The sequence below is a fragment of the Anser cygnoides genome, chromosome 10 (assembly GCF_040182565.1).
Source record: "Anser cygnoides isolate HZ-2024a breed goose chromosome 10, Taihu_goose_T2T_genome, whole genome shotgun sequence".
NCBI lineage: Eukaryota > Metazoa > Chordata > Aves > Anseriformes > Anatidae > Anser > Anser cygnoides.
In genome coordinates this window covers 13867113-13879450 of record NC_089882.1, presented here as the reverse complement: position 1 = coordinate 13879450, position 12338 = coordinate 13867113, and the positions used below count along the sequence as shown (strand labels likewise).

At 53.2% G+C, this 12338-nt stretch overlaps 1 protein-coding gene across 1 annotated transcript; it reads right to left on the bottom strand.

Annotated features, from left to right (window-relative positions):
- Positions 1-12338, bottom strand: MCM2 (minichromosome maintenance complex component 2). Its single transcript, XM_048068808.2, has 16 exons — positions 12182-12338; positions 11550-11740; positions 10843-11018; positions 10243-10506; positions 9026-9245; positions 8511-8718; positions 7738-7872; positions 7335-7526; positions 6101-6194; positions 5194-5444; positions 4812-4938; positions 4481-4593; positions 4114-4356; positions 3137-3319; positions 1966-2121; positions 1-1057 (listed from the first exon to the last, which is right to left on the bottom strand). The coding sequence occupies exons 1-16, from the start codon at positions 12185-12187 to the stop codon at positions 947-949; spliced, it is 2670 nt and encodes an 889-aa protein (XP_047924765.1). The 5' UTR covers positions 12188-12338; the 3' UTR covers positions 1-946.

Here is a 12338-nt window from a genome sequence, read left to right as displayed (position 1 = left end):
TATTGAAAAAAATGTATTAAAAATGCACACAGCAAGAAAATTGCATGTGAGTACTCAGCCCATCCTGCCCTCCCTGAACACCTCCAGCTCAGGGCTCCTCCCCTGCTACTCCCCAGAACAGCACCCTCATCAAACGGGGGTGAGATACTGCAGGATCCAGCTGTAAATTCACATCTGCTGACAGCTGTACAGAGCTCACACCCAGTGAGGCAGGGGAAGTCCCTTCCCTGAGGCTTCTGGACACTGCCCCAGCATGCTGGGAAGGCACTTCCACTGCCCATTGAGGTCACCCCTAACACAAGAACTGGTTATGTTTTATTTCACATCTTCCTCTGTGCCCTCCCCTTCCCTTGCACAAACCAAGCACAAGGTCAGCCCATGTGGGCACCTGGGGAAATGTCAAGTGTCAGGCACAAAGGTCTGGAGCTGAGAGGCTGACTGGTTCACGGAGAGCTGAAAGCAGTCTCAATTATCACCCAGCAGGCTGCACAGTCGCCAGAGATGGGAAAAGAGAATCCCCGAGGGTGCTTGCGATCCAAGGGACGTGGGTAAGGCAGACAAACGTCTTTCAAATGCTCCCGTTCAGTTCATCCCTCCTGCAGATGAGCCCATTAACAACTAGTGACAAACAAACAGCAAACACGTCGGCTATGTGGCCAGCAATTCTCTCGCTGTTGGTCTCATCTACAAGGCGGAACAGCGAACAAAGTTGCTAAACAGACTTGGCTGGGCATTTAGCGGACTCGGCTGGGCATTTAACTACTTAACTCTGCACTATTTACAAGGTCTTCAGCAGCTCAGCAGTTCCTTAATCCATAAGGCACAAAGCAAGCAGGAGAATGTGGAGCCAAGTCCCTCTGGCTGGCAGTGGCTGTAGCGTACCCAGGTGGGCAGCAGCACAGAGGTTCCGTCCTGCAGGAGCACACGGAGGGCGCCGGTGCCAGGCTCAGAACTGCTGGACAATCAGCTTCCGCTTCACGTCCCGGCTGAACCTGTTCATCTTGAACACCTCGCTGTCGTAGAAGGTGGAGAGGTTGTGGATGTTGATCTGCCGGGCCTGGAAGGACAGAGCGGGGGAAGAGGTAAATGCTTATTCAAAACCAAAAAAAAAAGCACCATGTGGTTTTCCACAGCAGCATCCTCACAAAATCTGACAGTCAGCAATCTCTGCTCTGCTCAGCGGGAACCAGAACTGCAGTAGAAGGGGAGACTGCAGGTCAGGAGGAAGGAGCATTGGCAGAGCTGAGCTGAGCGAAGAGAGGATGCTGGCTCAGCATCTGCCTGCTCTCAGCTTGTCCTTTTACTTCCACTAGAGGTAGAACATGACTATTATACACAACTATTATCCAAAACTTCCCAGTCCTCACTCAGTGGGAGACAGTCTTGAAGGATCTCTCTGAGTGGGGATGGTCAAAGAGGCAGCAACAAACTGGTGGCTCTGGAAGGAGCAGTTACTCTCGTTTGATGCAAGGAACAGAAAATCAGCAACCCAGGAATCAAGTACTGCTTTATTGCCAAGCGAGGTCAATGCATTGCACAGAAAAGCACAGAGTCAGGAGCACAGCCCCTGCGCCGGGATGAGGACACATTAAGGAGGAGGACAGTGAGCCTCAGGAGGGACTGGCAAAATTCATACAAGCAGATTTTTCTACTCATTGCTTCCTCACATGTGGGCACCAGGGAACTTGTGTCCTCATTCACCTGCAAAGCAGCAGCCTTACTGCAGAATTTACCACTCCGACCCCAAAGTTCTATGGGATGGTCATGAGAACTGAGGAGGAAGAACACGGCACTCCTAGACTACAGACAGAGGAGACCGTCCTGATTCTGGGTTGAATTGATTAACACCGTTTTTTTCTGATACGTTACCTCAAGAAGTCACCTGTCTGATAGCACCTCTGGTTGAGGCTGCTGACAGAGAGCAGGAACCAACCCCAAAGAAGGCTTGTTAGAATAAGCCCATACCTTATCCACTAGATCCTTCTCTGGGACTTCTATGGTGTCTTGCTGGGCCCCATAGCGGTTCCTCTGGTACATCACCTGCTCTGCAACCAGCTGCTTCAGGATGAACAGCAGCAGCTCGTTGTTGTCTCGCTTGAACGAAAGGTAGCGGGAGAACGTCTGGCAGAGGAGAGGAGAAATGAGCCAAGAGGGTCAGGCATCAAGTGCCGCACTGCAGGTCTCCCGTGCCCGACACCAACCAACCCCCTCCTCCCACAGAGTACAAGGGGAACCAAATGACACTGTTGTCACCTGCACCTATTGTCTCCTTAGGGATTTCAGCCTTGCCAAGCTGCCACCTGCATGTGCAGTTACAACAAAGCCCTGTATCAGCCAAGATATTTTTCCACCAGCTGCTCTGACGCCCATCCAAAATCTCTGGAGGGACCCCAGCAGCAGCCCGGGAGCCTCCCAGGGGCTGAGAGGACACGGCTGCGGAGGTGTGCTGCCCCCGGGGGAAGCAGCCCTTGAGGAAGGGTAGAGCTGCTTCTCTTAACCCAGACCACCCCGTGCCTGCCCAGCAGACGCTCGTGCCCGGCTGGCTGTCTGCAGCCAAACAGAGGCCACGAGTCGCCCAGACTGAGGGCAGGCACCCTGTGGACAGATGCCAGGCTGCAGCCAGCCAAGAGCTGTTCAGAGCCAGGCCCTGCCACACACAGAAAAGGGCAGGCTCTTGTGCACTGAGTCACGGTGTGGGCTGCAGTGGGGTTAACTGTCCCCTGAAGAGACAGAAAAACCTGAAGAAACTGCCTTCCTGCTCGGCTCGATCACCTGGCAGTGGTAGCAGCAGGAGTGCTGGGCCAAAACAGGAGGGAAGGTGTCAAAGGAGGAGAGAAACAACTGTGCTTTGGGTACAGGGGCGCAGGGCACAGGTCAGGACTCATGTTCATCCTCAGCCCTGATAAAACAGCACTCCTGAGAGAGCCCCTACACACCCCACCACAGACCAGCAAAGGGCAGTCACAGAGCAGTGCCTTCAGACTCTCAGTGCTCTTCACATGGACACGATGCCTGCCTGTGCAGGATAGACCCCGCAGAGCCTGCAAGAGCCTCTCCCCACAGCCAGCACAACCACGGGGGCTGCAGCCAAACCCCCAGGGCCGGGGGTGCAGCTGTGGGCCCGGCCGGTGCCCACCTTGCGCATGCTCCGCATGACGCTGAACTTCTGCGTGTCGATGAAGCTCTCCAGCATCACCCGGATGGCCATGTTGACATCGTCCTCCACCACGTAGTCCCGCAGGTGCATGCGGGCATGAGCCTCGGCCATCCGGATCATGGACTCGATGTGCCGCACCGTGATGGGGATGCTGCCGGTCGCCTGAGGAGGGGGAGGAAGGAGCAGCTCCTTACTAAAGGGTAAAAGACATGGGGCAAGACACGCGGCTTCTGGGTCAGGACCCGCTCCTGGACCTTCAAGGACTGTCTCAGGCTAAGGAGGCGCTGCCACCTGCTGGCACATGCTGCACAGAGTGCTACAGGCTCCTGCGTTCAACATTTTAATTCAGCGGAGTGCGAGGGAATACTACATGGGGTTCCTCTTTGCCAGTGGTTAGTGGCCTTCCAGGAACATCAATCCCCAGCTACCTCCAGCAAGGAGAAATAAAAAGCCAGGAAGAGAAATAAAAGGCCAGTTTAAAACACACAAACAAAAACCATAAGTTTTCCCAAGGTCCAAAAATCCCCTTCTGACCTCAGAAAAATCCACTTGCACTTGGAGAGGATGAAGTGAGCCTGAAAGATCCCACAGTCAAGAGAAGGACGTTTCTACACAGAACAGCTCCTTGTGATGTACCAGGAGCATATGGGGCTGAACAAATGCAAACATCTCCCGTGGGCCTGCCAGACTGAGTCACAATACGAGGACTTTGCCCCGGCAGGAATTAATGCATGTGTCCAGCCCATCAGTCCATGGATCACCCACAGGCAAGCCTCTGCATTTAGATGAAGAATCGTCTGTTCAGCAGACACTGTAGTGTGTGCCTGTCTCTCACAAAAAAGTGGCACAGACTCTTGTGACACGAATAGCTAAAATGTGTCAACATATGCTGGAGCAGCCACAGGCTGATTTACAATCTAGATGCATGCTTCTTCCCTCTTTTCCCATATTCTTACCATAGACTCTTTCCTGAGGTCACTGTACATCCGGGCCACCTTGTCCTGGTCCATCTGGTTAAGCTTGGGGTGGACCTTCTCTTTGGCATAGACGATGTATTTCCTCAGGATCTCCTGGGGAATGGGTTCCACCCCGTATGTGTTGGGAAGAATAACCTCACTGGAGTCCCCGTTCACTGCCTCCTTGCTACCAGGGTGGTGCTTGATGTGGCTGCCAACAACAAACCGGGCCAGCATTTCGTCCTACAAGAGAGCAGTGGAGTAACAGAACTGAGGACACCCACTAGACAGCAAAACTCTGTGAGCAACTGCAGCTGAGCATCCCAACAGCAACGTGACAAACTCAGATTCACTGCACAACTTGTACCTGCACAGGGTCCACCGTGTCTCTCACCACGCACAGGATATCAAAGCGAGAGACGATGGGCTCCGTCAGGTCTACGTTCTCCGAGAAAGTCAGCGATGGGTCGTATCGACCACCTGGGGCACAGAGACAAACCTTCAAGTCAAACACGGGCTTCAGGGTCAAAGCTTTGAGGCAAACACAGATCTCCTTTGCAGGAAGACGTTACTGCTTGTTTGGTCTCTGTTCAAGACTGGAGAAACCAGGCAGAGGGAGGGAAGCTGCACCACAGTGCTCGTGACAACAGGGCTGACGCTGGAGGCCTGAGACAGGCCTGTGGTCTCTCAGCACTTACCTATGGGATTGGCAGCAGCTATAACGGTGCAGCGGGCTTGCAAGGATGTGACGATGCCCGCTTTGGAGATGGAGATGCTTTGCTGTTCCATGGCTTCGTGGATGCTGGTCCGATCCTGGTCATTCATCTACAAGAAAGTGAGGATGATGTGAGGTGAACCGAAGTCTATACTCACTGCCTAATGCACCAAGGAGAATTAGCTTGTGTGGGGTGTTCTGAAGAGATGGCGAACTGCACTGTGGACCAGCAAGGGCCTAAGTAAACCGCAGGATTACCCGGTCTGCTCGGGGATGGCACCCCAACTTACAGTCTCCTCACTACAGAGGTTACAGCCAGGCCCTCCACAGCACAGCCTTCCCAGAGAGATGCAGCCGGGACTTACCTTGTCAAACTCATCGATCAGGCAGACACCTCTGTCGGCCAGCACGAGGGCTCCTGCTTCCAAAGTCCACTCCTTGCTGACCGGGTGCCTCTGGACATAGGCTGTGAGACCCACAGCAGAAGCACCCTGGCCGGTGGTGAAGATGGCCCTGCTGGACACCTTCTCCACGTACTTAAGGAACTGCGACTTCGCAGTACCAGGGTCCCCACACAGGAGCACGTTGATGTCACCACGGACCTTGTGTTTGCCGCCTAAAACAGTAACGGGAGAGACACACAGGCAGCTGAGCCCTCTGCACATGGCCTGATAGCAACCCTGCCCTGACCACCACAAAGCCGAAGGGAAGGCAAAGTGTACACGGGGAAACCACCTCGCAGGGAAGCTGAGGGAAAAAGAAAACCAGCCTTGGATGCTGTCACGTTTTGTTACAGTTTAGAGCACCAAGAAGAACCAAAGTACTGAAGGGTCAAATATTGAGCGTTGGGAATCCAGAGCAGAGCTTCTCCCTTTCCAATGCAACAGCAATTTTCTAAATACAAGTGTAAGGCAGCATTTCTAAGCCCGCTGAACACGTTCTTCTAAGGAGATGGCAAATCAGGATGCCAAAAGATGAAACTTTTAAAGGGGCATCAAATATGACCTCCTAGAGAAGGAGGGATAAGAACTTGCCTAGGTTTGCAGCAGGAGCTGGTTTTACTCTAGGCATTTCTACTCCCACACTGGAATTTTCACTGTGATAAAAAGAGCCACTTTGATCAGAGACATCCCTCAGCCTGTTACCTTGTCTGTCACCAAGACACACGGACAACTCTAACCGCTCTCGTTGCGACAGTGCGGACAAACCCATTTCCATTTGTTTCCAGCTGACTGAAGCAGCCCCAAGCAACAGAACACAAGGGACACTCACCTGGGTTTTTGGGCTCTCCACCAAACAGAGCTAAAGCCAACCCCCTCTTGATATCTTCATGCCCGTAAATAGATGGGGCAATGCTGGCAAAAATCTAAAAGGAAAAGCAGAAGAGAGTTGCTAAGGGAATGCCATTTCCCAGTCTGGGCAGAAAGTGCCATGAAAACCATCACGAGTTGATCTGCAGTTGCCCTTACTATACAGCTGTCTTCAAAGAGTGTTCTATTATCCATGGTAAGGGGGATTTTTCAAAGGTAACCGCCCACCCAGAGTCCCCTAAAATTGCCTTAAAAAAACAGAGCTGCTGGAACGTGGGAGATTCCATAGTCCAGTGCTGGAAGCTGCCACCACTGCCTCCACGCTCGTGTTGTGCCCGAAGCGCACCACAGGGGCTCTTATCGGCTGTTGCGAAGCTGGAGACCTTGATTCAGTTTGAGACTTATTCACTGCACACGACAGTAGTTGGATGGGCTGTGCCTTACACGATTTGTCATCATGGTCAAATATTACGAACAACTGGCTTATTTTCTCAAGGGTATTCTGATAATAGCCTGATGCTGGAGACTACTGATTTTAAAGCAGTCCTGACTTAAATGAAGCTGCTCTACCCATCAGGAGCTGCACCATCAATATAAGAACTATGTGACTAAGAGAACAGAGTGAAGTCCCTGTACTAGAGAACTTAAACCTGACTCAAGGGAGTTTGAACGCGCACCAACCCAGGAGCTTGTTTCTTTTGAATACTGGATTCAGGTCTCAGCATGCAGACAGAAGCAAAGCCAAGACCCCCGTCACAGCTTAGCTAAGTAATAACACCCTTAAGGGGATCAGATATGCAGACACTGGCCCCTCAGAATACTTTCTCTCCCCATATCCTGAAAGCAAAGTGTGAGGAAACAATGATCAGAGTCCAGCAGCGTCCGAGCGCCTCTCACCCTCATCTTCCAGCCCTGCTGTGATGTGGAAGGCTCAGAGAAGGGTAGAAACAGAAAATATGACCCTCCAAAAGTATAAGAAACAAGTAATATCTGTTTCCCTCCTGTAACTCATGTTCATCAACAGCTGTCTGAGAGCTACAGAGGACCAGAAGAGCATTGAGATAGAACTGGGATTTCTAAAAATTCCTCTAGCTAATATTTAGCCAGCTGACACCTTCCATCACTTTCTGATCCAACTGATCCAGGTGATAGCTGGCTCTCAGCAGGAAAAGAAAGGATGTTCGAGGCAGACCCACCTTCTCCGCAATTTGCTCATCCTTGGACAGACCCACAAGCACTTTCACGTCCTCGTCAGTCAGCTCCCCGACAGCCAGCTTGTTGTCCTTCTTGGTTATGTGGTTGGCCAGGATCACAGTCGCAAACACCGGGAACCCATTGGCAGTGTTCAAGGAGCCATCGTAGTTGTTGTGGTAGATCCCTGTGAGCTCCTGAGAGCCATGAGATGGTATATTAGTGCCTGCACGGTAGGAAACAGCCCCCCTTTTCCATTTTAAGATACCAGTCTTGAAAGTAGGTGCCCAAACATATCTGAGGACAATCTGTCCCTGCATCCCCTCTGACACAATTACTGATGTACCTGTCAGAGAATTTAGAAGTGTTCTGTGCTCACCCCATACTCGAGTTCAACAACATACTCACAATCTCATCCCCTGGCTTGCAGCTGTCGACCAGATCGGCAAGGAGGATGGCATCCTTGGAGCGGGGCAGCCTGCCAGCAGCTACCTTGCCGGGGCTCTCCTGGATTTTGATGCGCTGATAGTTCTGATAGACCGTCTGCAGCAACGAAATTAAAGTTACCCAGCACGTCTGGATGGCATCAGCACTGCCACTGCTTTTCAAAGGCACCTCACTGAAAAGGTCCAAAGATTTACTGTATTTTGGGTAGAAAACTATTGAAGATGGAGGTCGTGAGGAACAATTCTAGTCTGTGACAGACAACGATGGTGACAAGAAAGTTTTTTTTCCCCACATCTGACTACCGAGCTTCAGCTTCTGTAGTGTTTGTCCACCCCAGACCAGATCCTGGGAGAAAGACACTCGACTCTTGACAGTTGAAAATATCAAAGCAAAGAATAGGAGCCAGAAGCTACACATCAGTGATTTTGTTACGGTCCCCTCATTTCCTTAGCTGGTAGCTCTGGCAATATTGACCTAACCTGGGAAGGAGGAGAGCTGGACAGCTTGTGCCTGCAAAAAGGCAGAAAATGACTTCTGGCTGCCAGATCAGGCAGATTCAGATTAACACCTCAAATAGAGAAGATCTATCTTCACAGTCCCCTGGATGTAGCAGTAGACCCCCCTCACAGCACCAAGTCCCTTCAGAGGGTGAGATCCAAGGCAGGGTGGTGAGGGACAGGCACGGCAGCAGCTGGGGCAGGACCGGCAGACAGCCCTGTGCCCACATCTCTTACCTCTTCCATGTTGATTTCAAAGGGGCCGAGAGACTGACACTCTGGGCAGGAACCAGGCTTCACCTCCTGGTTCTGGGACTGGAAGAAGGGTCCCAAGATGAAGGTGCACTTCATGCAGTTGTATTTGACCATGCTGAGCTGAGGCAGGACCCCTGTGCAGCTCGTCACCACTCCGCTGGTCCGGATCAACTGGTTCAAGTGCAGTTGCCTGAGGAAAGAGAGATACTGGATGCCTGTGGGGCACCAAAGGCAGAATACCCCCCAGGCACATTCTTGCTCTGAGGCGCAACTGCCAAAGGCCTCTTAAGAAAAAGCTCTCAGGAGGAGCTTTCTCCCAAGGTTTGCATTTTACATTTAGGGACACTGGAAGTTCATCCTTAATCTGACTTTTTCCTGTTATAAGCTTAGTCATTCTGTTGGACTTATCCAGAACTTTAGCTCGCAGACTAGTTCTCCTGAGCACCCCAAAGCCTCCTGCGGGCCCTACAGCCACTGCTGGTGGTTCTGCTGCTCACCTGAGCGACCGCAACTCTTCCACCAGAGGGAGGTGGGAGATACGGACATGGATCTCCTGAGCAATACGATCGTATTTGGGGTACATGGCCAACACCACTTCCTTGGCTGCTTCATCAAAGATCTTCAGCATTTCTGCTGGGGCCTCAGGCAGGAAGTAGGCAAGGACATGTTCCTGGGCAGCCAGATCCTCGTAGTTCACCACCAGGCTCTCTCTGTTTTCTGAGAGAAAAAGAAAGGATGGAAATTATTTTCAACCTGCTCGCTCCTCAAGGAACTTTCAAAAGATAGCCACAACACACAAGCCTGTTTCCTGCAAGCTGCATCTCACAGATGTCTGCACCTTCCCTGAAAAGTGTGGAGGACAACAATTTGAAAACAGCTGGGAAGTCATTTTTTCTGCCAAATTCTCCATGAGTACTAAACTTCCAGTTGTTCCTCTCCAATTCAGCACAGGTATTTCCCAGGCTCAGTGCTCCTGAGACTTGTAAGCCTCAGCCCAAAACAACTCTCCCACAGACCTCCAAGAAACAGAAGTTAACAGGAGAAACAACTGCGCTGAATAGTTGGCAAAACCCTTCGGCCTCTGATGTTCCTGGGAAGAGACAAGACAGATACCTTTTATTTGCTAGCTGCGTAACAATGACCCAGATCCAGTACTCAAGCTTCTGGCTCAATGTAACGAAGAAATATGAATTGCAGTTACACAAGCTGTTCCTAGATGTGACAATATCTGCTTTTAAAATTTATCAATAACAGCCCTAATGATTGCTTCTGTCAGTGACTAGTTTGAATACAATGATGCAACACTGACGTGATTTTCAAAGTCACAGGCTCCGTTTGTGTCCCCTCGCTGGACAATCCAGACTCCAGTGTGAGAAAGAAGCGGGCACAGACAGCAAGTCATTGTTGTCTCTTTCACATCGCAAGCTTGCAGGCCACTGTCTGCTGCCCCACATACTTCTTGCCAGCATTTCTAGGATATGAATATTAATGAACAGCAGATGCCAGGGGCCTTCTAATTAGTCAGTCAGAATCAAAGACGACAGTCACGATGTTTCCATTATTCATTTATCTCCATCAGTACCAGTTTCTTAACGTGCTGACTTGATGTCTGAGACAAACAGGGCAGGCAGCAAAATACCCCCTGGGGGCTGGGTCACTGCGAAGTACCACAGCCCACATAAAGAGAAGAGAGCCTGTGATCCCCCAGCCCTACCTTTGCACATGTCACTGATCCTCTCCTTGAAGACATTGTGCCCGTGGTCATCCACATGGGTCTTCAAGAAGTTCTTGAAGCGGTGGTAGATCTCAAGACGGGGAGCTGCCATGGAAACCCACTCCCTCACTGAGTGCCCCTTCATGTCTTCCAGATTCTCGATGCTCTCGATCATGTCTTCATCCTCCTCCTCAATGCCGTCGGCAGCCCGTTCTGCCAGCCGCCTCTTCCGCGAAGGACGGTCTTCGTCTTCATCATCACTGTCTAAGGGTCAGGAAGACAGATTGTCAGAGTTGGGATTCCCACTCCTTGGGCTGGTCGTGGTCGGACTACACAGGCTGTGGAAGCAAAGAGGTTGGCACTTGGGATACAAACCTTGGGACCTCCAAGTGCACAAAAGGCCCTTCCATCCAGCCTGCAGAAGTCTCTGTAGGAACACCAACCCCAAACTCCACAGCATACGCTGGGTACAATCCCAAGCCCTTGATCCAGACCCAGGATCCTGAGGGTGAGAGACCAGCTCCCCCACCAGGGCCAGCTTACGGCCTGCTTACCACACAGGGATCAGCAGCCCAGCTGCTAAAGCTCGTCTCCACCTACCGTAAAGCAGCCCCCTCCTCATGCGGCCCATGCCCTGCTCCAGCTCCCGGTCTCGCTGCCTCATGACCCGCTCGGCAGCCTCCCGCTGGCTGGCGGTCAGCTCCTCCACATCTTCATCATCCAAGGCCAGGCCCTCTGCTTCATAGACGTCCAGCTCCGGGATGGGGCGGTAGTCCCTAGCACAGACACAGCACCGGATCAGGCTCCAGCAAGCATTTCTCCAGCCCTTCTCTGGCTACTGCTGCATAGGTGTCAGGACAGCTCTTCTGCAGCAAGACTGAGCAAGAACGCATGAGAAATGCCCTGCGGCACGAAGGGCTCCAGCACCAGGGTTACAAGCGCCAGCATCCAAGTCTTTGTATTGTAAAGTTCACCAGCTTGCCGGCAGGCCTAGCTGAGCGACAAAACATTCAGACTTATGCCTGCAAGAGCAAGGAACCGAGCTAGATGTGCATCCCGTATCCAGACGGATCCACATTTATCCTCACTGGATGATGATGGCATGTTCCTCCTGGCTTGCAATTTGCTCTGTGCTTCCAGGACTTGCCCCACACCATGTCCTGCCCCTTCTCCCCCACCAGCAGCTCTTCGAACCCCCCAGCACAGCAGAGGCGCCCACCCCAGCTGCGAGCTCCCATGGTGCTGGCTGCAGCAAATACTAGCAAAAGCCCAGCTCCCCAGAAGCCCTCTCCCCCCGGCTCCCTTACCTCTCCATCCCTTCCCCGATGAGCTCTTCCCCTTCTTCCTCCTCCTCCTCGGGGAGCCCCTCGGTCCCCAGGAGCCCCTCGGACTCATCCTCGAAGGGGGGCAGGTCCCGGCCGGGGCTGGACGTGAAGGCATCGCCGCGGCGAGAGCTGCGCACCGGGCTGGTGGCCGCCGCCTGTGACTCGGAGGAGTCCTGCAAGGGGACAAGGGGGGGGGGGTGAGGGCTGGGGGGGGACCGGGGGACCCCCTCCCTGCCACCGCGGCAGGAAAGGGGGGCTCGGGGCTTCCAGGAGCCTCCGCGACGGGGGGTCAGAGGGGCAAAAAGGGGGCAGCGGGTGGGCTGATGGGCAGTGGATCCTCCTTCCCGACAGGGGGGGAGATGGAAATAATTAGGGCTCCTCGCACATATTAACGGGGACACACGGGAATTTGGGGGAAACCACCCCCAAGGCGGCGGAGAAGAGCTCCGCGCCCACCCCCTGCCCCGAGCACCTTGGGGTGCCCCCAGCGACCACCCCCCCGCCGCCCCCCAAAACCCGGACCCCGCAGGACGGTGAGCGGGGTGGGGAGGATCGGGGGTCGGGGCTGGAGGCGGCGGCACCCCGAAACCCCCGGCCCGGCCCCGGCCGCTCACCGCCATGGCTCCTTCCTGCCCCGCCGAGTTCCGCGCCAAGCGGCCCACGTGGCCGGCAAAAGCGCGCGAAAGCTCATGAATAATGGATGAGCCCGGGTCTGGCCACGCCCCCTCCTCATGAATATGCACGAGGCCACCGCCTGGGGCGGGCGGGGCG